Here is a 25,803-nt window from a genome sequence, read left to right as displayed (position 1 = left end):
TAAAATAATGTTAGTTTTTGCAGAAATTATGGCTGACAAATTCTATTCCATTTATATGGCAAAGCACCAGCATAAAATTACTTGACAAGAACCTTAATCAGATCCAGAGGTGGGTAGAGTACCCAAAACCTGTACTCGGTTAAGAATATCACTACTTCAATATATTTTTACTCTGAGAGCTTTCCATTTTATAATAACAATTATACTAATAATAACGGCAACCTGGCAATAAAAGAACCCCGACTTCAGAGTATCTGTGCTCAGCTGTCTGACTGTACAGCCAGAGATTTAAAGAACAGTATCAAAAGCAAATGAGGTGGATTAGGAGAGCTGCCAACTGCTGGTTTCATCCAGGACATGTTACTGTGCAATATTGTCTCTGTTCCTAGATATTGACCTGTTAGCATGTCTTGACTGTCGTGAGACAGTGTCTTCAATCAGAGGTTTCTTCAGATTTGTTGCAGAAATGACTGGAAGTGGAGATTCTTCCTGTCCACAGCATCACTATCCATGGCTACTCTTCCACAGTTATCAGTTACAAGAACATTTAATTTCCCTTTGGGATGAAAATAAAGTATTTTTCAATTGAACTTAAAATAATGTGGTTGAGGTGCAACTTTTTTTTTTTACATTTAACAAAAATACTGAATATATATGAAGTATATTTGATATGGGATGTAACATTTTATCACTCTGAAGTACAGAATGAAACCACTTGTTTCAAACCTGTGGCCAGGTGATCATATAAATTGTATGTAGGTTGTGATCATATTCACACCAGCATGAAGAGGAATTGTTCAAATTCATTCTTTAAAACATCTAATCATAACCTAAAATATCCAATTTAATTTAGGTTTAAACTTTTGATAGCACGTAGGATAATTGAAATATTAAACTGTTCGTTTGTGCATCATTGAACAGGACCCTGTAATTGTATCTTTATTTCACACTCAAATTCATCTTTAACAACTGAAGGTGGATGGACCTCTCAGCATCCACAAGCTCATCCCCGCAGGTGGTAAACACGGTGGAATCCTTCCAGCCTCCAACTATTGCTTTGGTAACGACACCTCCACAGTGATACGGTGTCGTATCAGCTTGTGCTTGGAAATCATCAGAGCCCAACCTGCCGGGCTCCCTCCTCCTTCCTTAAGCCTTGGACCGACTACATCCCGTTGCTCGAGTCCCGCCAACCGAAGTGCAAGCGGCTCGGACGGGAGGCTGGAGCTTGCCGCTGGATGACAAGAGCTCCTTACACTTGTCCACGTTCCCTCACAGGTAGCTTGGTTCATTGCAATTCAAACATGTTATTTTATAACCATACATTTAACGATTAGGTACTTCGGTGGTATGCTAAGTACGGTTCTGTCTTCCACAAGTACTCCTACGCCATTCTAGCTTAAAAACACAGTAATAGAAGGCTTTCGCCTGTAAATAAGTCAATATTGAGTTTATGAAACAAAACACAACAAATTAAATATTTTGTTAATCATAAGCTAATATTCGTCGTGTGTATCTCCTGTTGTTAGATATTATTTAACCAAGAAATTAAAACTTTTGATTCTTTTTTTACCATTCTCTACTAAACGCCACGTTGTGTTTTGGTGCGTCGGGCTAATGGAGCTGAACTGCGAAGCAGCTAAAAATTAAACATTTTCATGCATCCGTTTGTGGTTATACCAATAACATTGAGGCCGAATTGTAAGGTTGGCTATCTCTAATTATATTCAGATAGTATCATCATTTGAGTTGTCAGTTAGCTGTCCCTAATAAGACTGACAACTCAAAATTGTGTACATTTTTAAGCTAGATTTGGCCGGCCGAAGTCCTCTGCCTGTAGCTGCTGTAAGGCTTCACGCGCGCTAGGCTAGTTGGCTAGCTGTCTAATTAGGTCAAAACACATCAGGATCTGATGCTTGATGCTAAAAACATCGAGGCCGAGCCTCCGCCTCGTATTTATTTCTAACCGCCATACTCTTGTTTTATTCATTTTGATTTTTGTTTATTTTCGCGCAGCTTATTTGAGATGATGTTTTCCATCTGTTCGGCGTACGGAATGGATCTGAACGAATTAAAGTGATGTTATCTATTACTACAACAGTATAACAATAAGCTGCTACTGATGAGGTAGATATTGTTGGTTATGGTTGAGTCTTGCGTGATGATGCAGCTTCTGTCGTTCATAAACAAGCCTTACAGATCTACATATCTAATATGAGAGATTTTCACAGCAAGCAATGCAAACTGATCCAATGTCATTAGTGCGTGTCATTAAGATTATTTCCTGTTGAGAAACCCATCAGAAGACCCAAATATTCATGATAGCAGGTAGTCAGCTGACAGGTTTGTGGCTCCTGTGGTCACATTCTGGCCTAGCAGTTCCTGAGACATTTACAGAGCCTTCTGCGCAATCAGGCCAGGCTATGAAAATAAGTATGCACACACACCATAATACTATCTAGAACAGAATAATCTGAGTTACAGTATATATACATGACAATAAAGGTTACAGTGGCCCATATTGTTGATATTTTTGAAAGCAATCCAGCATGTGTCCTGACTGACACGTTTTCAGCAGGGCTGTAAACATCACTGAGCCCTCTTCCTGATCAGGAGGTGAATGTTGCTATATGCAACGGACTTTGCATCTTTACTCTTTTGGTTTTATTGTTGGCTGCTTAGACAGAACCAGGCTGTTTTTGATGCTAACATGCATCAAACCTCAGTTGCTCCTATACCTTTGAAGTGCATCTAAGAATGACATCACATCTGACTTAACCATATGCTTGTTGCAACTTAGAAATTCAATGGGATCTGCTAACTTTTGCTACGTGAGCAGATGAACTACTGTTAGCAGCCAAAGTATGTATGTCAGTGATATTTATTTGCATTTTATCCAGTCATGCACTGAAGCATGACTGGATAAATGTGCCCTTCATTTAGATACCAAGTAGCAGTAATCAGTATCAACTGTTACTACATGGTATGCACACATCAACTTTATTAGGTGTTGAGGTCAGAGGTTATGAAATACCATCAATTTTCCAAGTCGGAAATCTGACATTCTTTTCCTAATTTCAACTTTACTAATTTCACTGTGATTCTGTACAGCAAAACGGGCCTGCATGCTGCCTCTTAGGCCACATCTATTGTCTGTTGTCTTGAATTTTTAAATTCACATTTTATTTTTACATTTTCTGATTTTCTATAAATATTGTAATTAATTTATTGCCCCACACTAAGACAAACAGAGTTAAAGAACTGAGTCAGCTATAATGTTTCATTCTTTCCACCCCTAGTTCCTGACAAAGGTGGTTCTTTCCTCTAGTCCAACAGAAAACTGAGGCTGGGACAACTTTGGTTTTGAGGTCTTGGGTCTGGGTTTGTCTTGGTGCCAACACAAAGAACTGCTGCACCAACATGCACTGGAACCTGTTCAGTGGATAAGGCCCCTATGTTAAATCAGCTTCAGAATTCCTGAGCTGAGCTTTGAACTAGTTGTTATACAAAACTCAAAAGCACAAAACAGTTAAGAGTTTTGGCTTTGCTTGCCCATGGGAGTTACTTGAAATGTCATCCAGACAAACCCAGTTCTGCAGAAATACCTTTTCAACTAAAACCACATAACTTGAATTTGAGGTGCTGTGTTCTGCTCCAGCTGCTCCTCAGTGTTTCCAGGGAGGAGCAAATGAAATGGAAAGACATGCTCATCATGGGATACAAGTCCTTACTTACTTGTTGGTCATATTAGCAGAAGATCACAACCCAACTCTAATTGAGTTTCCAGAGTTCACCTGTTATCCCATGGATTTGTAGCAACTGTAGTGCTGTCTGTGCAGTGATTAATATGATACTCTATTGTAGGAGCAGAGACTGAAGTGGACAGGTCACTAGAAGAACGTTGACCCTCTCTGGATTGAACTTTCAGCATGATTCATTAGGTCAGGTGTTATGATTGTTACCTCATAGCAAAAACATTCCCAGAAAGAATCCTCCACCAGTTAAGTTGAAGTTCTACCTGTGGCTCTATGGCTTTTCATACACTTACTGTAAAAACATACACTTCTGAATAATCAGTACGTTAACTTTGACTATATATATCGCCGTACCCCAGCTTGCAATGGACATGCAGATTATAACAAAACTTTGAAACACTCCAGTCTGTTTTCATTCTACAGCCCCATCAGGCAGCTATTGAGAACCAGAAGATTCAAACTGATGCAAAGGACTTCCTGTTTACCAGAGTTCCAGTAGTGTTCTGGTCTGTGGCCATTAGGTGGCATAACAACATCTTGCATTAGTGTGTTTTCACACCTGGTAGTCTTGTGGTCTCTGTTCGATTGGGTACCAAAGTTGCAACGTTTGTTACATTTTCAGCTTCACACTGCATTGTGTTAAAAGAAACAAACCCTTTGAAAAACCTCTTCATCACTTTAAAAAAAAAAAAAAAAACGTGACACTAGGGCCATAGAGAATATATCGACCACTTTAGTTCCAGAGTACAATGGTGCTATTTCCAGATGTGGTACGGATCTGATGCTTAGTGCACCCCCCGTTGATTTCTGGTTTCTGCAGCCTGGTGTACTTTGCTTGAGCTTGTATGGCTGGTGCCTATCTGCATCAATCAGCGGCGGGCTTCAAACTGGACATGTTGAGACTCCACCACAGGGAGAGACAGAGACACACAGGACAACAACCACTCACACACTCAGAGACAAATGAACCTAACATTTATGTTTTCTACTGTGGGAAGAAGCTGGATTACTTGGTTAGAACCAATGCATTTTGGGAGAATATGGAAACTCCAGGCAGAAAGATCTCAAGCTGGGATTCCAACCCAGAACCTTCTTGCTGCTATGCAACAGTCCTGATTTTTAGGATAGAAAAATCAGGACTGATTTTTCTATCTTTTTAAGAGACACTTACAACAAAGAGTGTAAGTGTCTCTTTGTTTGAAAGAGACACTTACACAGGTGAGCCTGTAAGACAAATATGAGTAAGAGTCTCTGGAAAGAACTGCTAACCTCTTTTTAGGAGAAGTGTAATGTTATTGTTTTTCTTCATGGTAGTTTTGTCTTACTGTTTTGTATCTACTAGAGATGTGCCGATCAGGTTTTTTCCTGCTGATACCGATCACCGATACCAATCACATAATTATTATTATTTTTTTATCATAAACACTACTGGTTACATTATGTGGAAAAAGGAACCATGAATTCACCTTAATTTAGACAAAAACTTGTTTTTAATAACTTTTCCAAGAAGAAAACTAAACAGGCATTGTGAAAATTGTACTGCTATCGGTAATACTATCTTTAACAGACTGATGACATATGAAGGCTCTGAAGAGGCTAAATAATGTAAAGAGCCTAAATAAAACCTCTCAACATTGCCAAAAAAATTCAAGTATAAAACTTAACATTCAAAGGCAAATACAGGATCCATTACAGGATCCATTACAATAAACAATCCTAAGTTACTGAATGAAAACTTCCTGATAGCATGGTGGCTAGCTGATTACTGCTAGTTCTGAGTGGCTGTTTCTGACTGAGAGGAGTAATTATGCAGAGCAGAGAGGAGATTGATTATTTTTTTAGAGATTATCTGTCTCATGTTAGGACAGCGAAAGTTTTAATACGTATGTAAAATGTTTTTTTTTTTAAGTTAAATGCTGCAGCTTTAAGCAGAAGTTCGGTGTGAGAGTCACTACCAGGTGGAGCAGAAGCGGCGCTCCGTCTGTGAAATATTACTACCTGTAGCGCGTAGCAGCGGTTCAACAGCGAGAGCAGAACCACATCGCAGCTCGAAGACTTAAATAATTTTGCGGGTTATTTGTTTAGCTTTCTGACTGTCATGCTAATAATCCGGGCGGATGGAAAGTCGATACTTTCCGAGGGCGGAAAATATCGATATATATCGCCGAATCGATTTATTTATACAGCCCTAGTGTCAGTGTGCCTCTCTAAGAAAAAATAGGGGTTCATGCACTTGGCTATGAATAAGCTCACTGATTGGCCCTGGTCTCCTGGGTGAAGTTTTACCAAACAGCAGAGAATAAAGATTCAGGTTCATGATGTCAGACTAATTCTGTTCTGCTGCTTTGTTATTGTTGCAGTGAAAGGAAGAACGAAGCAGCTGGTGTGGAGCTGGTGGTCTTCTCCTCAGATCAGTGTTGATGGGGCTCTCCTCCCAGGCTGCCGGCTTCATCACACCAATGCGCATCACTCCTGTTGTTTGAAAGAGACACTTACAGAGGTGAGCAGAGCCTACATTCAGCCATCTGCTCTCCTGGGTGTTGCAGAAACAATACAAATGTAGACATTTTCTAAAAGCAGAGATGACATATTTCTTATTATGTTGATTTGCCCAAAAGGGAATACTTTGAACTGAAGAAATGCCATTGCTGATTAATTTTCCATTAACCACCCAGTTCCCTTCACAACTTAATAAACATAACATATATATATATATATATATATATATATATATATATATATATATATATAATTTAATCACCTTACAAGGGCAGAAATCAAAACAATAAAACAGACATCACCTAAGCTCAGAGAGAAAATATATTTAATTATTCCCCAGTTCAAACTTGAGCAACTTTCAAAGACAAAAATTACATTTTCTCCTCAGTGAAAAAGTCCATCATTATGGGAGTGTCACAATGATGTGCTGCATGAAGTGAGCATGTTCTCCCGGTGTGTGTGTTGGTTCTCCCTGGACATCCCGGGATATTCCAGAACTACAACCCACCCAGCAGGCCCAGTAGTACAGGCTGTAGGGTAAGACACATTGTGAATTGTAAGTCGATGTTTTTAGTTGCTTTTAAGATGTAGAGGGAGCAGGTACAAACAAATATGACCAACTACTTAAATAGCATCTGAAACACAGCAGTGGGCATATTGTTCTTCAATGACAAAGTGCGACATGAAAGATCTTCCTTACAGAAATAATACTGTTGTAATTGTTTCTTTGTAGAAAGATTGAACTTGTGATGGCTTATGGCTCTGCATTCAGCCCAATCCTACCAGTCTCGCTCGGCTACAGAACCCTGATGCCTAGTAGCAACACAGGTGGCAGATAACACTATCTCACTCTTGAGCATCCACTTCCCCTCCTTTCAGTGGTCTGAGCAGCTGCATTTTATGGCAAGCTGTGCCCGAGCTGGCTCTTCTTTGCCTCCTGCAGCAAAGGAAACAATGCGGCTGTGCCAGATGACAGCTCAGTCCATGTGTGGACATGCATGTTAGGGCGTTACAGAGCTGCAGGGAGGAGCAGAGCTGCCACAGTGGTTTACTGATGTGGAGCAGGAGATACAGGGCAGAAAAGGTCAGATAACAGAAAGTTAGCAGTGTTATTAGATGAGCATTTTATACCATAGAAGGTGATTTACTTGGTAAGCATGACTAATAAAAGAGAAATACGTAGGCTACATTCACACAGCAGGTCTTGGTGCTTAATGCAGTTTTTTTTACTGGAATTAGATTTTTTTTTCGTGGTCATTTATACGCCTGAACCATGCGACCACAATCAGACATCTGTATGAACGGTTTTCATCCCAAAAGCAAACTGCATGCACAAAAAAATAACGTTGACATCACACAGCAGCGCTCTGTTTATGGAAGACATTTGTAGACGGATTTTAAAGTTATTCTGTAAGGAGAATCAACAATATAGTCGCAAGATCATAACACGAAGGAAGCTAACACAATGAAAGCACAAATAATAGCAGCGGCCTTTAGTGGAGAATTGACTGCAACTTCAGTAGAGAAACCTATTCAGATGTGTTGTCAAAGCCAGGAGTGAAGGGACTGTGATCCTACACACAGACTGATTCCGTCATTTCATACTTACAATTTACTTCTGGATTTCCCCCTGCTTGGCTTCAACGACATAAAAGTCGGATAAAATGCGACATGACCGTTTAGACTGCAGACATTTTGAAATCTGAAAACAATTAGATATGTGTCTGATGCAGCTCAGGATATGAAAATGACAAAGATTGGATATTTTGAGTTAAAGATTGGAATTTGGTCGTTCAAACTAGATTTGCGTCGCATTTGCCTGTGTTGCTAACATTTTCTATTCAAGAAGATACAAAATGTAATCCTTAAACATTAGAAAATGCGTCCATCTATATCGGCTCCATTTGCTGGAGGGCAACATTTTAACTATACTTGAACTGCTATATGGGGGCAGAACACAAATTGTATGGGCCCGGCCATACTTTGGACACCACTGCTGTGATGGAATCATTTGCAGACTAATCGGAAACAGCTATTTCTCTGTTGCCAAAAGCTATTTTTAATCAGAAATCTGAACTGATGAAAAACAGGCAGCTAGTCAGACCAGTGGCAAACAATAAACTTCACACATTTCTGTCAGGTATTTCTAACATAAAAACTAGAAACAGTTTGAAAATTTTCAGAACCCTTTTCCATCTCCTGTGTGACATAAAGAGAAATTACATAAAAACTGTAAAAACGTCTACAACTTAAAACTCATAGTTTGTTAAAGCAACTAGCCCCCAGTTTGCCTGGCTTCACATAGGTCACTAATTCTAGTGAATCTTGACATCCTGGTGATATGGCTAACAAATAAAATCTCCAATGTCCTTCCTACCAATTCCAATTTTCTGTTGTTTTTTTTTTCTTTCATCCCTTCCGTGAGTGGACTTGAATTCAAAGATTTTGAAGACATTCATAAAAAAAGTATTTAACAGATTCTTTCTGTCATTATTGTGGCCTTTATCATATATGAATAGTTTAGGTAATTCTAACTGACCTAAAACAAGAAACATTTTCTCAGATTTAACTCTGTGAGAAAAAAAGACGGATGCCTTTTTATTTTGTATGTAAACTTCTGGTTTCAGCTGTTCCTATATTGTATTGATTGTGTTTCTAACAAATTCCAAACCTTCTGTTGTTTTCACAAAAATATTGACTTGACTTGATGTTTTCCTCTAAAATTATAGGTAATGTTGCAGTCTCTTTAGAATGAAGGGCTTAAAAAATACTTCTTGTGCAGAGTGGTGCATTGTTTGTGAACATTCTGTGGTATATTTGGGACCAAATCATCCAAAGTTAGAATCTCCTTGTCAAACCTCTCTCCGGGAAAGCTGTGAATCTGATCTGGTTGAAGTGTCGGGTAGATTTCTGTTTCTTCTTCCTGCTCAATCAGTAGGCTTTAGTCTCAGCAGTCATTTCACCAGACAGTGACAGCACCCGTTCTGTTAAGCTGTTATTTCCCCCATTTATTGCTGTCCATCAAAACGTGTTCCTGGGTTGAAATGTCAAGGATCTGACAGAAAGTGGAGGGAGAGATCTTCAATCTGATCCAGTGATCTGAAATGTGAGCAGCAGCAGTGGTTGCAGCGCATGCAGTGGAACTGGTTCTGTGGCCCACATCCACAGATCATCTTACAACCGTTACACACTCTGCCTTTATTGATAAATCCTGCATGTGTTCTGTTTCTGGAGAGAAGAGGGTCAGTGTCAGGACTGACGGAGGACAGGTCTGAACACGGTGCCTATTATAGATGTTCTTTGGGAGTTCCTGTAGTCATAGAAATACACAGTGAAGGCTGGGATGAAAACTGACCTCTAGTCTAGAGGGACTTGCACACTCAGTTTCCTAACTCTGAACCTTCCAAAGATGTCATGGAAGCAAAGATAGAAGTCTGCTTTAAATCTATTTCTGTTGTTTATCTGCAATGGAAACAGTGACACCTGGTGGACATTTGGTGACCCAGCCTTTAACTCTTCTTACTGTAGGTGAAATAAACCGAGTGGACAGAAGAGAAAAGTGGAACAGTACACTTAAACTACATATTTACACTCATTTCCTCAGTCTTTCATGAAATGTGACTAAAAATATCTTGTTTTTACTCTGTTCAGGTTCACAACAATGCTTTCCTTTTTCTAAATGCCAGAGATTGTTTTAAAGAATTGTTTTAACATCATGGTAGTTTGCTGGAATTTTGACCCGTACCTGCTGACAGAACCGGTGCAACGGGATCAGGTTTATAAGCTGCCTTGCTCACACACACACACACGCACGCACACGCACACACACACACACACACACACACACACCTAAACACACACACACGGACGCGCAACCGCACGCACGCACGCACACACACACATACACGCATTGCATAGTTTCCTCCGGTGTATTATAAGTCAGACGGTTTGTTTAGCGCTGTTTATTTATTTTAAATAGGGTTTTTATACTCCAGTATAGTGACAGTAAAGATAGATAAAGTAAGGTTTATAGTTGATACATTGAACATACGATGCCTGCTCATGTACCTCTGAATTTTGTAGCTATTGACATTATTTAACCCCATAAAGTGGACCGCTGGGTTGAAACGTCAAGGAAACATCTGGGGCCCAGTGGTAGGGTTCTTAGATTTCCTTTTGGGAAACCCTGCACTGTTTTAGTCCATAATAGATCAAAATTTCTTTAATTTTGGAAGACTAGCGATTGGCCAATGCTAACATGTGAAACCGATCTTCTCTATTTCAGCAAATGTCTGAAAATCAGTTTCTGTCCCCTATTGGTCTGCAGTGAGAGAGGGCTGACTGACTGACTCACCCACCAGGTCATGTCTGCATGAGCGCGGTTGACAGTAGTAACCACACTGTTACAAACTTGGCAGCTTTGTCACTTTGTTTAGCTTTTCAGACAAAAAAATTATATCAGCCAAATTCAGAATTGGCAGGTTACGTTTTTAAAGATCGGCCAAAAATCTGCAGTCGGTGCACCACTATTTAAGCCATTTTGGACTCACTTGGTGGTTCTGAGGGACTTTGTCCACTCAGGACTCCCATCTGTGTCCAAACTGCAACATCACCCACACATGTTCTCAGACCACAGAACATGTCTTCAAAATACTTACAGCACAATTTTCATAGAGTTTTAGTCTGGAGACTTTTGACAATTTTTGGGATTTTAGTTTGAGTCACATTGTGTGTTTTAGTCTAGTTTTACTCACAGACAAAGTGACAAAGAATATTCATTCTGAGCTGGAATGGAGTTACATTTAATGCACTAATACACAGATAAACCTTTAAACACTATTTAGATTTTTCTTTGACTACAATTTCAAAAACTAAAACTCAGAAATAAAGATCAATTTAAAAAACTAATGTGATCAGATTTCTTTTTAAGATTTGCACATTCATCATTCCCATCTGACATGTTCTATCTGAACAATAAATTGATTTATTTAAGTCCCAAGTATCAGTGAAATGCCTGTCACAAATACTGTGAAAGCCATTTTAAACTTTAAATAGGGTTTCTGGAGGATAACTATGGGCCAGTTACTGTAACAAATTTAACTGGATAATAAATATCCCAGAAGTTATCGTGATAAACAATAATATTGTTTTTTGAGACCAACTAGCATAATGGTAATGGCATTATAATGCAAGAACACATTTTTATAGATCAATAATCTTTAAATTCTCAGGAACATTTAACACTGGAACTGCAAGACATTTTAAATATGCAAAATAAATAAACAGAACAACAACAGAAACAACAAATAAAATGGACGCTTTAGTCTGTAAGCTTAATTGTGCATTGAAAAATGTGGCTAGTTGAGACCAAAGCACTACACTGAAGATTTTCATTGTCCAGTTTTTGGTAGAAAGAAAAAAGAAAAAAAATGGAAATTAAAAATCTATTTTAAAAATCTGAGCTTGTTTTAATATATTTGATATATCATGCAAATAATCATGGTGTCAGGTTGATTGGCTTCTCCAAATTTTTCCTCGGTGTCAGTGTGTGTGCGTGCGTGCGTGCGTGCGTGCGTGTGTGTGTGTGTGTGTGTGTGTGTGTGTGTGTGTGTGTGTGTGTGTGTGTGTGTGTGTGTGTGTGTGTGTGTGAGAGACCCCACTAAGGGACAAGGGTGTATAGAAAATGATGGATGGATGGATGGATGGATGGATGGATGGATGGATGGATGGATGGATGGATGGATGGATGGATGGATGGATGGATGGATGGATGGATGGATGGATTTATTGCTTATTGCGACAGGTGTAACTACTGTATCGTCACACAGAAGTGAAGCTAAATGGAGTTGATACCAACAACGCTCCTGACAGCTGAAGAGCATGAAGCCTACAGGAGATTTAAAGAAACAGCAGTATTTTCAGGACCAGTTATACAAGAAGGCGAGGCACTGTTGCCTTGGAAACTACACCATCAATTCAATACAATTTAATTCAGAAATACTTTATTGATCCCAAAGGAAAATGAAATAAAAAAAAAATGTATTAAACTTAGGTCCATTTTGGGATCAGTGCCCTGTATGTTCCGAATCTGATATCAGAACAGTCAACTGGCCTGTGTGTATTTTTGACTGGTTTCCGTCGGTAACGCTGCTCCATGCATGTTGTGGAATGCTCCTGTGTTTATGGTGTTGATCTGGTTTGGCATCATCTGACAGCAGAATGGGTGGGGAGGACAGGCTCTGTGAAAAGGTTGTTGTTTCTCCTGCGCCAGGAGGCGGTGCTCAGCAGGACAAGCAGTGGGCCCTGCCGCCGCTTATCAGCCATGGATATGTGGGTATACACAGCAGATAGATGGATTCATAGATGGATTCTCTAATAATTTCATCATGTTTTTTGTTTTTTTCAAAAATGTTTACCATAGCTCTTTTCATTTAATTAATGTTTACTTAGGTTTGGTGATGTTTCTATAACTACAAGACTTTTACAAAATATTTTTGTGTTAGTTTTACTCAGTATAATGAACACCGGTCCAAAAGGTTTGGTTTTTGTCTCTCAGGGTACCTGAGTAACAGTGAAGCGTCTATAAGAAGGAACAGAACAGGCTGACTTCTTATGGAAGCTAAGATCCTTCAAGGTTTGCAGCAAGATGCTGCAGATCTTCTATAAGTCTGTTGAGAGTTTCATCTTTTCTGCCATCATCTGTTGGGGCAGCAGCATCAGAACCAGGGACCTGAAAAGGCCCAACAGCCTGATAAAGAAGGCTGGTTCTGTTCTAGTTCTGTTCTGGTTCTGTTATGAGGACGACTTTGGAACCTCTGGATATGATGGTGCAGAAAATGATTCTTCATAAAATCAAGAACATTATGGACAACCCTGATCATTTCTTCATGAGACTGATGAGACAAAGTCACTGTAATACAGACTGCTACAGTAGATCTACCAACAGCCATCACTATCTACAATAACTCTTTGAAGAATTTTAATTAATATGAGTAGAACTAAATTTATTTCTCTTTGAGATTAATAAAGTAGAAGAGATTTCATCTGATACAATGTCAGAGAAAAAAGGTTCTACATGTTTTAAGTGTATGTTAATTTCCACTGCATAATAGGTTCCAAACCAAACATTATATAATGCATCATGTTGTTCCTTACAAATCATTCAGTGTAGTAGTCCATAAACAAGTGGGCCTGTCAAGTGAGTGCTGCTAAACCACCAATTTGTCCAAACATCTGATTTTCATGTGTTCTGCTCACAGGATCAGCAGCTGGAAGCCAGGAGACAGGAAGGTGATCCAGAGGAAGAAGAGCAGCCTTCCTCCCTCAGTGGAAGAGCAGCTTCCTTCCTGTCTAGCTGTAACAGCCACACCTGCACAGCAGCCTGCTACATTCAGGTACCTGCACCAATACCTGGAGCTTCACTTCATTCATTTTGTATATTGTGCCGCATGGGGTTGAAACCATTAATCAGATATCATGATTATATTAAAGGAAATGTGCATATCCGTTAGGGGTGTAGTGATACAATAATTTCACGATACGATCTACGGCATTCTGGTCACGATACGATATGTATCATGATATTTGTTGAGCGATACAAATCGATACAATTCAGTGCATTTTTACAATTTTCTGAAAGATTTTAGAAGGACAAAGTGATTTTAGTGACATTTTGTGTTCCATAGACTTGAATTTAGTTAACTGAAAACTGATTAAAAGCACCAACTACACAATATCTGACTCTGATTGGACAGTCTAACAGTCTGTAGCTGGACAAAATGAATCAAAGATGCAGTGAGAGAATTAGTTTCTGTCATTTAATTCATGTGGATTTGACATAAACCTCAAAAGTTTAAACAGTAATCCAGGAGCAGAGTGGAGAGATTATCAGCCTGTGTAGACTCTCAATATGCAAATGATTGAATTGATGTTTTCTCTTTTGGACACTGTGGCTGCATTTTGGAGTAAAAATGCAGCCACAAATGCAGTCTTTTGGACTATGGGGAAAAAGGCTTTTCCACCTTGGCTCCCGGAGTTAGCCGTGGCTGTAAGCTGCTTTCTTCTAACTGCTAAAGTCGTGGCTCCGTCTCACCCCGTAGTGATCGACTCCCTGCAGCTACGCAGCGCCGCTATTCCCTTGCTTGGATCTCTGAGTAGCTGCCTCTCAGACTGCCAGGATCTCATCGTTCTCTCAGTCTCTGATACTCTTTGTCTGTTGCTAATAAAAATGATCGATCAGCCATTGTTACCATGGAAATCCTCACTGCGCCGCGGATTCCGGGTGGGGTTTTTTCCTGCTCAAAACACAGCGCCGTTGCGCGCCCGCTTTGGATGTTATCAACCCATGTTCATTCTTCAGGTAATTTTTTATATAAATAACAGAAACCGCTAAGCTAAAAACTAATTACGAAGTGAATGCTACCAGTCGAAATTTGCATTAATTTTGCGATCTCACTGCTTTTGCCGCTGCTCCTTTCCGCTTCTCTTTCACGGTTACTTGCGCAACTTTACTTCGTTTTTCAGCAACAAAATACAGCCCATCGTTATTTATTGAAGATTTTACATTTCCAAAAACACAAGAATCTAATGTTTCATTTCGTTTTGTACGTTTGGAAGCTCATTCTCTCGCACATAATCAGAAAAACCGGGGAATGGCGGCGCTTTTGACATTTCTCTGACTTTCGGAAAAATATGGTTTACTAATTTTAGCATAACTCGGTTATACTTGGCCTATTAACACAATTTAAAAACTGTTGTGTAATTTATAATGTGCACTTTTAGCTCAAGTTGAAAGTGAGACTGAGGGAGGCGGAGTCTTGCTGCTACGCTGTAACAAACTAGACGTTAAAAAGAGCTATAAGGCTATGGACCCTTATTGTTTAACGGATCGATACTCGCAGATAAAAAAATCGATACTCGCGGATGGAAAATCGATACTTTCCGAGGTCAGAAAATATCGATATATATCGCCGAATCGATTTATTTATACAGCCCTAATATCCGTGTGTTCGTGTGTGTGTTTACTTCAGCAGTTTTCCATGTCGAAGTCGGCCCAGATGCCGCTGTCCAACATCACGGTGCCAAAACCCTCCATCTCCAGGGTTCCCAGCAGCATGGAGGGCATCAACCATGAGCTGGAGAAAGTCTTTATCAAAGACAACGGAGAGAAGGACGAGCTCAAGGTTCGTCCCTGTTGAGTTGCTTCTGTCCTGTGTCTGCCAGATCGTTGTGTCTCAGAGCTCATTCACATTCTGTTTCCATCCTCTCCTGCTCTGCAGTCTCTGGAGGTTCCGGATGGACGTCGGGCACCCTTCCCTCCCCAGCAGCGGAGCAGTAGTTCTCGCAGCGTGGACACCCAGACTCCTTCAGCCCCGGGGCGGTCCAGCAGCTGCTCCAGCCTGTCTCCTTGTCCCTCACCGGCCTGTCCTCCAGGGTCACATGATGGCAGTCCTTACTCCACAGAGGATCTGCTGTATGACCGGGATAAAGGTCAGGAACAGCAGCATTAAAAACATTAATGTCTCAGTCCAAACCCAGGCTTGACCTGAAGCATTGAGGTATCACTGAAATAGAACCAAACGGGGTCAGATCTTATTCTCACTTCTATGGATTTCTATATTTTCCAGTACCTGTTTAACAACCACAGTTAGACTGTGGAATGTGTTTTCATCCAGATGTAATAACATATTCAGACATCATTGATCAAAAATGCCAGCTGGTAAAAATCAGGTCCGCACAGCAACAGTTCACACCACTGAGCGCTGCCTCGTGTGTTGTGGTGACTCTGTAGTTTACCTCGGTGCAGATCACATACGCTGCCTTTAACTCAAACTGGACCATTTGGAAGACATTATTGCAGAGCAGGTTCACCTCTACTAGTATTTATATGAACCCACTGAGGCTCATTTTTAGAGTACTGAACCGAGGTAGGCATCAAAAATAAAAGCTAATCTACTTAATTGACTTACAGTCACCCAAATATTATTTATCATATTATCACGCTTAGGGGTTTACAATGAACGCACATTGAGGCGGATGTGAGTGCGCAAATCTTTGTAGACAATGAATAATGTTTGGTGTTTATTTCTACTAAACTACTACTAAAGCACTACTAAACCATTACCTCAAACTTAATAGCAAATTAACAATAAAAATCTATATAAATTCTAGATCTATGATCAGTGTTAAAATTTTAGGAATTCGGCAGCTACTTAGTTTGCTTATGTTTTGGGTCGACAAGCAATAAATGTCTTGTTTTAAGATCAGTTGGCTGATTACTAGTGGAAAAAATGTATTTTATTTCAATTTGATATTTTGTTTTTGCATTTTTAAGACTCCGTGTGTGTGCTTAATCATTGTTAACAATATCTTCCTAGAAAATATAATTAAATAGTCATACAACTTTTAAGATGTTTTAACACAGAAATAGCTGTTTTATTCCCATGCATCCTAGAATTTACCCAGTCATCCATGGCTTTCTTTCTTAGTTCCTTACAGTTTTTGTTCAATATTTTATACAGAATGAAATATATATATATATATATATATATATATATATATATATATATATATATATATATACAGTGGGGCAAAAAAGTATTTAGTCAGCCACCAATTGTGCAAGTTCTCCCACTTAAAAAGATGAGAGAGGCCTGTAATTTTCATCATAGATGTACCTCAACTATGAGAGACAAAAGGAGAAAAAAAATCCAGAAAATCACATTTTCTGATTTTTAAAGAATTTATTTGCAAAATATGGTGGAAAATAAGTATTTGGTCAATAACAAAAGTTCATGTCAATACTTTGTTATATACCCTTTGTTGGCAATGACAGAGATCAAACGTTTTCTGTAAGTCTTCACAAGGTTCTCACACACTGTTGGTGGTATTTTGGCCCATTCCTCCATGCAGATCTTCTGGGGCTGTCGCTGGACAACACGGACTTTCAACTCCCTCCACAGATTTTCTATGGGGTTGACATCTGGAGACTGGCTCGGCCACTCCAGGACCTTGAAATGCTTCTTACGAAGCCACTCCTTCGTTACCCGGGTGGTGTGTTTGGGATCATCGTCCTGCTGAAAGACCCAGCCACGTTTCACCTTCAATGCCCTTGTTGATGGAAGGAGGTTTTCACTCAAAATGTGACGATACATGGCCCCATTCATTCTTTCCTTTACACGGATCAGTCGTCCTGGTCCCTTGGCAGAAAAACAGCCCTAAATCATGATGTTTCCACCCCCATGCTTCACAGTAGGCATGGTGTTCTTTGGATGCAACTCAGCATTCATTCTCCTCCAAACACGACGAGTAGAGATTTGACCAAAAAGTTCTACTTTGGTTTCATCTGACCATATGATATTCTCCCAGTCATCTTCTGGATCATCCAAATGCTCTCTAGCAAACTTGAGACGGGCCTTGACATGTACTGGCTTAAGCAGGGGGACACGTCTGGCACTGCAGGTTTGAGTCCCTGGCGGCGTAGTGTGTTACTGATGGTAGCCTTTGTTACTTTGGTCCCAGCTCTCTGCAGGTCATTCACTAGGTTCCCCCATGTGGTTCTGGATTTTTGCTCACCGTTCTTGTGATCATTTTGACCCCACGGGGTGTGATCTTGCGTGGACCCCCAGATCGAGGGAGATTATCAGTGGTCTTGTAAGTGTTCCATTTTCTAATAATTGATCCCACAGTTGATTTCTTTACACCAAGCTGTTTACCTATTGCAGATTCAGTATTCCCAGCTAGGTGCAGGTTTATAATTTTGTTTCGGGTGTCCTTTGACAGCTCTCTAGTTTTGGCCATGGTGGAGTTTAGAGTGTGATTGTTTGAGGTTGTGGACAGGTGTGTTTTATACTGATAACGAGTTCAAATAGGTGCCATTAATACAGGTAACAAGTGGAGGACAGAGGAGCCTCTTACAGAAGAAGTTACACGGCTGTGAGAGCCTGAAATCTTGCTTGTTTGTAGCTGACCAAATACTTATTTTCCACCATATATTGCCAATAAATTCTTTAAAAATGTGATTTTCTGGATTTTTTTTTCTCCCTTTGTCTCATAGTTGAGGTACATCTATGATGAAAATTACAGGCCTCTCTCCTCTTTTTAAGTGGGAGAACTTGCACAATTGGTGGCTGACTAAATACTTTTTTGCCCCACTGTATATATATTCTTTCACCCTTGTCCCTCAGTGGGGTCGGGAGGGTTGCTGGTGCCCATCTCCAGCTAACGTTCCGGGCGAGAGGCGGGGTCACCCTGGACAGGTCGCCAGTCTGTCGCAGGGCAACACAGAGACACACAGGACAAACAACCATGCACACACCTAGGGACAATTTAGAGAGGCCAATTAACCTGACAGTCATGTTTTTGGACTGTGGGAGGAAACCTGAGTACCCGGAGAAAACCCACGCATGCACAGGGAGAACATGCAAACTCCATGCAGAAAGCCCCCAGGCCGGGAATCGAACCCAGAACCTTCTTGCTGCAAGGCAATAGCTCTACCAACTGCGCCACTGTGCATGATCGGTGATCGCCGATCACGGTCTCTTGTTGCCGATCACACAAACCGATTACCTGCTTCTCATTTCTCAGCCTGCCTGTGCAGCTGGTCTCCTCTGCTTAAACGCGTAGCAACAAATCCTAAACGATGTGGTGTGGAACTATAACGCACTGAGTGACTGGGGAAGTTTGCGTGTTGTGGCGGAAAATTGAAGCACGTGGGGTGAAGCAGGTCAAAATGCATCAACACAACGAATCTAATATGACATAAAAACAATGCCATACTTGACGGAGTTTGACTACATCGAGGCTCACTGCAGTTAAAAAGACATATGGAGGATCAGATAGCAGGTAAAGAAGCGCGCAGCTACAAACACTCACCCGGATTAGCATGACGGTCAGAAAGCCAAATAAATAACGCGCAAAATTATTTAAGTCATCGAGCTGCGATGTAAGACGCTGGTTCTGTTCTCGCTGTTGAACCGCAGACGGAGCACCTCTTCTGCTCCACCTGGTAGTGAACTCTCACACCAAACCTCTGCAGCTGCAGGATCTAAGCTAAAAAAATTAATTTTACATACATATTAAAACTTTTGCTGTCCTAACATGAGACAGATAATCTCTGAAAAAATAATCAATCTCTCGGCCTCCTCCCTGTTCTCCTCTCAGTCAGAAACAGCCAATCAGAACTAGCAGTAATCAGCTAGCCGCCATGCTATCAGAAAGTTTTCATTCAGTAACTCTGGATTGTTTATTGTAATGGAACCTGTATTTCCCTTTGAATGTTAAGTTTTATATTTTAATTTTTTGGCAATGTTGAGAGGTTTTATTTTGACTCTTATTATTATTTAGCCTCTTCAGAGCCTCCATATGTTTTCAGTCTGTTAAAGATAGTATTATCAATAGCAGTACAATTTGCACAATGCCTGTTTTTTTTTTCTTGGAAAAAGTTAATAAAAACAAGTTTTTGTCTAATTTAAGGTGAATTCATGGTTCCTTTTTCCACATGGTGTAACCGGTAGTGCTTATGATTAAAAAAATAATAATTATGTGATCGGTATCGGTGATCGGCCCTCATGGGTGATAGGAATCGAAATCGGCAGGAAAAAACTTGATCGGCACATCTCTACTATATATATATGTGTGTGTGTGTGTGTATATATATATATATATTCAAAAATTCAAAAAATTCCCTTCTCACCCTCCGCGAGTGGTCTCTCTCATCCTCTGAGCTCGGGTCCTCTACCAGAGGCCTGGGAGCTTGAGGGTTCTGCGCAGTATCTTGGCTGTGCCTAGAACTGCACATTTCTGGACTGAGATGTCTGATGTTGTTCCTGGGATCTGTTTGAGCCACTGCTCCAGTTTGGGGGTGACTGCCCCGAGGGCCCCGATGACCACAGGCACCACTGTGGTCTTCACCTTCCAGGCCTTTTCCAGTTCCTCCCTGAGGCCCTGGTATTTCTCCAGTTTCTCATGCTCCTTTTTCCTGATGTTACAATCACTTGGTATTGCTACATCCACCACAACGGCTTTCCTCTGTTCTTTATCCACCACCACAATGTCCGGTTGGTTCGCCATTACCATCTTGTCTGTCTGGATCTGGAAGTCCCACAGGATTTTAGCTCGGTCATTCTCCACCACCTTAGGGGGTGTTCCCCACTTTGATCTTGGGGCTTCCAGTCCATATTCTGCACAGATGTTTCTGTACACTATGCCCACCACTTGGTGGCCTCATCGAGGTTGCCATTTGCTTGTGGTATTCCCAGATACTTGTAGCTGTGCTCTATGTCTGCTGTTGTTCCTTCTGGGAGTGAGACCCCTTCTGTGTGGACGACCTTCCCTCTCTCTGTAACCATCCAACCACACTTCTCTAGTCCAAATGACATTCCAATGTCAGTGTTGTAGATCCGGGTGGTGTGGATCAGTAAGTCAATGTCTCGTTCGCTCTTGGCGTACAGCTTGATGTCATCCATGTAGAGGAGGTGACTGATCGTGGCCCCATTCTTGAGTCGGTATCCGTAGCCAGTCTTGTTGATGATTTGGCTGAGGGGGTTCAGACCTATGCAGAACAGCAGTGGGGACAGAGCATCTCCTTTGATGGACACTTGTGTAAGTGGTTTGCAGTTGGCTTCATGGTTGGTTTTCCACAGCCCCATTGAGTTTGCAATGAAGGGTCCTATTTGTCATATGTTGGGATTTTTTGTGTGGGTTTTTCTGTGTTCTCCGTTTAGTTTGGGTTGATTTCTAGGTTTCAAGTGTTTAGTTTTGAGTACTGCCGGTTTTCCTTTGTCCACTAATGAGTAATTTGATTCACCTGTTTTGTTAGCTATTTATGGTTGACGCGGCGCAGGTGTGTCTCGGCAGTCTGGTCTGGGTTTCCTGGTCTGAGTATCCTCTACGCTCTACGTGAGTTTTGTACGTTTGTGTTCCGGTGAGTCTGACCTGAAATATCTTGAACTGTAATGAAGAGTAAAGGTTTAATTATGACAAGACGGAGAAGGCCTCGTGGTTCCTGTCAACACCATCATTCCTGACACTATTGATGTTGTACATCTCTAAGCATTCAATGATCCAAGTGTGTGGCATTGAGTCATAGGCTTTCATGGAGGGCAGTGAGTTTCTTCAGCCAGTAGGGATGGATCATGTCAGGTCCTGGTGCTGTCCAGTGTTTCATACCTGAGACTCTGTCTTGGACATCTGCCACAGTGATGGTTACCGGGGCTTGTTCAGGGAGGTTGCTGTAGTCCTCTTGTAGAAAGGTTAGCCACTGTGCATTGCTGTTGTGGGACGCCTCCCTTTCCCATATACCTTTCCAGTATTGTTCAGTCTCCAGCCTTGGTGGGTCTGCTCTGTTGTTATTACCCTGCCATTGAGAGTACACTTTAGCTGGTTGGGTGGAGAAGAGCCGGTTAATCCTCCTGGCTTCATTCTCTCTTGTGTATCTCCTTAGGCGGCTGGTCAAGGCTTGGAGCCTTTGTTTAGCAGTTTCGAGTGCTTCAGGTATGGGCATCTGGCTGTACTTCTTAGGTACTGATCTTTTCATTGCACCCCTTTGGAGCTCTGACAGTTGACTCACTTCCCTCCTAGTTATCTTGATCTTAGCCTCTAACCGTCTTTTCCATGGTCTCATGGTTGCTCTTATAACCAAGCATCTCAAGGATCACTGATGCTAAGTTGTATATAAGCTCATTGGTTTCTGTTATGGTGTTGGCAGGGATAGTTCTCAATGCTGCATTCACATCTTCAATGAGACTTTCTGATGGTACTTCACTCAACCGTTGTAATTGGCGTCGGGGTTGCCTGGTGATATATATATATATATATATATTTTTTTTTTTCTAAATGCATATCTTAAGTAAACACATATTTATAAACATGTATAAAATATTTTTGAATTAAATTAGAATTTAAATTGTATTAACTGTAAACATGTCTAAGTTCATAGTGAATCTGGATGTGAAACCCTTTAAATCTTCTCTGAACGTTCCTACCCTTGACATCTAAGGTGTTGAAGCAGGCAGAGCTGCCACTGTGTTGGTTGGGATCATGAAGGCCTCTTCTTGTGTGTGTGTGTGTGTGTGTGTGTGTGTGTGTGTGTGTGTGTGTGTGTGTGTGCGTGTGCGTGTGTGTGTGTGTGTGTGTTCAGACAGTGGCAGCAGCTCTCCGCTCCCAAAGTTCGCCTCCTCGCCCAAACCAAACAACAGCTACATGTTCAAGCGTGAACCGCCAGAAGGCTGTGAGAAGATCAAAGCCTTTGAGGAGATGAGGTGCAGACCCGTTTCACGCCCATATTCATCCGCTTAATGAATGCTCCCCCCTCAGTCACTGTGCTTGTTCCCCTGCAGCTCCCGGCAGGCGGTGGCAGCAGCGGCCCCCCTCTTCTCCTGCCCCGACAAAAACAAGGTCAACTTCATCCCGACGGGCTCAGCGTTTTGCCCCGTCAAGCTGCCCGGCTCCCTGCAGCTGGCCCCTTCCTCGGGGCCCGAGGAGGATGACAGCAATGCCGGGGCCGGCCAGGGGGCCGCCTCGCTCTACGGGACCCCCACTCAGGTTTCCACCAGCACCAGCACAGATGACCCACCGGAGGAGCCAGGGTCCCTGTCAGAGACTGCAGACCCCCAGACAGACAGCTAGAGCTGGGTGGGGCTGCCATCACCACCACTGACTGTCCCACCTGGAGGGCTTCGTCTCTCTGTGCTGACCCCCTCCACCCCCATCCTATCACTGCATGACATACAATGTCCCTTCATTTCCACCCAGACAGACGCTCGGAGCCGTGTGCAGGGAGCCGCCGGGGGAGAGGCCCCACCCAGGCGTCCCCGAGAACACCCCAGCATCATGGAGGGGGGGGAGGGGCATGCATTTTAAACTGGTAGTAGATTTCTGATTAAATTATGTGTTGTGTTCTGTTTCAACATTCACAGTATGAATAAGCTGTAAACGTATCCACAGATATATCCAGACACACATAGCTCTATGAAAGACAGGAACAGCTCGGTGAAACCTCTGGACTGGTTTACTGTGACGGAACGAACCGGAACAATCCGCTGCACTTCAGGATTCTGTTTACACTGTCAGTTCACAGGAACCCCTGACTCCAACAGAACACAATTAGAGCCTAGACCACAGAAAACTGTTACCACAGCCACTGCACTGTGTGTGCATCTGGGCGTGGCTTCAGGTGTTTCACAATCAGATTCTATACTCAGGTAAATTGGAATGTGTGTCCATACAAAGTATCTGCAGCTCCACAAAGCAGAACGATTCCCTGTCATGTCATTCCTAGTTTCTCTCCATTCCCAGACGGATCGCTCCGAGCGTCCCAGGGCCCGCTCCAGGGCCGGACTGGTTCCCAGCCCGCAGCTGGAGCACTGTAGGGACCACACTGATGAAAGCGTTTCAACCAAGATTTGGAAAATGCAGCAAGGGTCTTTTTTGTGTCTGAGAGTGTAGTGGACCCCCTGCTGACGGTGGGCCGTCACATCAAACCCAGACAGTTGGTCCTGCAGGAATGCAGACTGGACGTGTAAATATGCAAACATTTATTCTGATTTATAGCTTATCATAGGCTTATAACCTTTTGAGGTTGATGAGAATATCTTAAAGTTGGATAAATGAGGAATTCCCACTGGTATGTATGGAAAGCCTTTTTGTCTATCTAATCTAAGATTAAGTTTATTAAGATTCCACAGAATGGCCTCTGTCTCTTAACCAGACAAGCAGCCATCGGCGTGTCTGAGATCACAATCAGACCAGTTTCAGTTACTCAGCAGGTCAGACAGAAAAATATGATTTAAAAAAAATGTCATTAAATGTATCAAACATAAGACCCTGCTGTTTTCAGTCTACATTCCCACCTATTATAGGCCAGACCTTTGATGATCTTTTTAAAGTTAGAAACAGATAAAGTTCAGGGAACTGAGCTGTGATGTATATATCAGCTTGTATTTCCTCTGGATTTATATAAATAAAAAACTGCAACACTTTTTTTTCTCTTATCTTAAGATAAAATATATTAAAAACTATCCAGGAAGAGTCTGATCAGTGCATTTCTTTTACTCTAAATAAAAATTTACACGGAACTTTAATCTGAAATTTCCTTTATTTAACAAAGGAAAAAAAGCAACGCGGATCATGTTTTTGCTTTTTTTAGATACACTGTAGGCATAATAAATAAATGTTTGTGCTGAGCATACCTCCAGTCTTCATTCTATTTCCAGAACAATCCTGATCCATGAGTGACATTCCTGAGATTTGACCATCCCAAATACAGATGATTCATTCCTGAAGTTCCTCTCAGCCATTGGATTCCATCGCTGTGAAATCGTGACATGAAGATGTGAGAGATGATTTTCTGAAGATGCAGCAGCACCTTCATCAGATTAAAGGAACCTGCTGGCTTGCCTCCCTCTCACCGTCTGTCTGTTACTGCAGTGATGCTGCCGCCAAGCAACCAAACCCTCTCAGCATCTTATTTATTCTGTACAAGAGTGAATCATAACCTGCATTTATTTTACTATCTGGTATGCTTGTTGACTCCCTGCATTGATGTTCCATTCCTATTTTGTATATATGTGGCTTTCGAAGAGGCTCAATGCAATGTTGTGGTTTATAAGGACATTTCAGCACCTTACCAAGAGCTTTAGCTTTCCCAGTATCCCACATATGCTTGACATGGGTAAACAAGTGTGTGCAATAATTTTAGGGAAAAACAAACAGAAAAACAGAGGTGGTGTCATCCAGGATGTTGCCCGTTCTTTGACATGTTGCATTGCTTTGGTGTTGAGTTCAGAGGCTGTATCAGCAAGCAGCTTGTTGCTAAAGCCATCTACAAGACCAGCACTGCGAGTGACCAGAGCACATCACCGGCAGGCAAGGGCGTTCCTCAACTCACTACATGATACTTCCTTGTGTAACCTGCAGTGTCAAAGTTCACGCACAATGGCAATAAAATCTTGGTTGTTTTGCCCAACTGTGTTGTGTGTGTGTGTGTGTTGAGGGCTTTGATCTTCTGGCAAATAAAACAGCAAAGTGACATGAATTCAGTAAAAGTCAATTAAAGCAATGAAAACCATGGGATTCCTTCCAGATTCAGCTTACAGCTATATAAACACGTTAGGCAAATTAATATTTAGTATGAGTTTTAAGAACACTGATAATTAATTCAACATCAATTTCATGAGAAAGTATCAGCATGTGCTGATGTGATTGAAGGCCTGCTGTCTGACACTGACTTCTAGTTGCTCTCAGATGTTTCCCCTGCTTGGCTTCTTCAGCCTCCTGTCACCATCTCCTCTCTGGTCACTTCAACTCTGGTTCCCTCTGATCATACATTCACAGAGAGAGTAAACACTATTATGACTTGACTTGCCAGAAGGAGGTATTTGATCAGCCATTTCACTGACCAGCAATAGGGTCACAGTGAAGGAAATTGAAAACAACTGCCAGCATGGCCTGGACCACAAGACGCCAAACGAAGAATACAGAAAAACTGAAATATCATCAGCAGACCTGCGTTTAATGTGAAACTTGTGCAGTTAGAGAGAGAATGGACAAG

The 25,803-nt window shown here is 41.4% G+C and overlaps 1 protein-coding gene across 3 annotated transcripts; it reads left to right on the top strand.

Moving 5' to 3' along the window:
* The first annotated feature begins 980 nt into the window (after window positions 1–980).
* glcci1a (glucocorticoid induced 1a) lies at window positions 981–25,218 on the top strand. 3 transcript variants are annotated; one of them, XM_008421227.3, is made up of 7 exons: window positions 981–1,278; window positions 6,116–6,255; window positions 13,514–13,648; window positions 15,287–15,436; window positions 15,533–15,743; window positions 22,393–22,513; window positions 22,592–25,218. In XM_008421227.3, exons 1-7 carry the CDS (start codon window positions 1,239–1,241, stop codon window positions 22,878–22,880), a joined length of 1,086 nt encoding a protein of 361 aa, XP_008419449.1. In that variant the 5' UTR covers window positions 981–1,238; the 3' UTR covers window positions 22,881–25,218. The 3 variants fall into 3 exon arrangements, with proteins under 3 accessions (XP_008419449.1, XP_017163108.1, XP_008419450.1); XM_017307619.2 differs by having other exon boundaries at window positions 983–1,278; window positions 15,284–15,436; XM_008421228.3 differs by lacking the exons at window positions 981–1,278; window positions 6,116–6,255 and adding an exon at window positions 12,032–12,584 and having other exon boundaries at window positions 15,284–15,436.
* Window positions 25,219–25,803: the final 585 nt, after the last annotated feature.

Source organism: Poecilia reticulata, chromosome 11, assembly GCF_904066995.2.
Source record: "Poecilia reticulata chromosome 11, P_reticulata-male-v2, whole genome shotgun sequence".
In the NCBI taxonomy this organism is placed as follows: Eukaryota; Metazoa; Chordata; class Actinopteri; order Cyprinodontiformes; family Poeciliidae; genus Poecilia; species Poecilia reticulata.
This window is presented reverse-complemented; position numbering and strand designations above follow the sequence as displayed.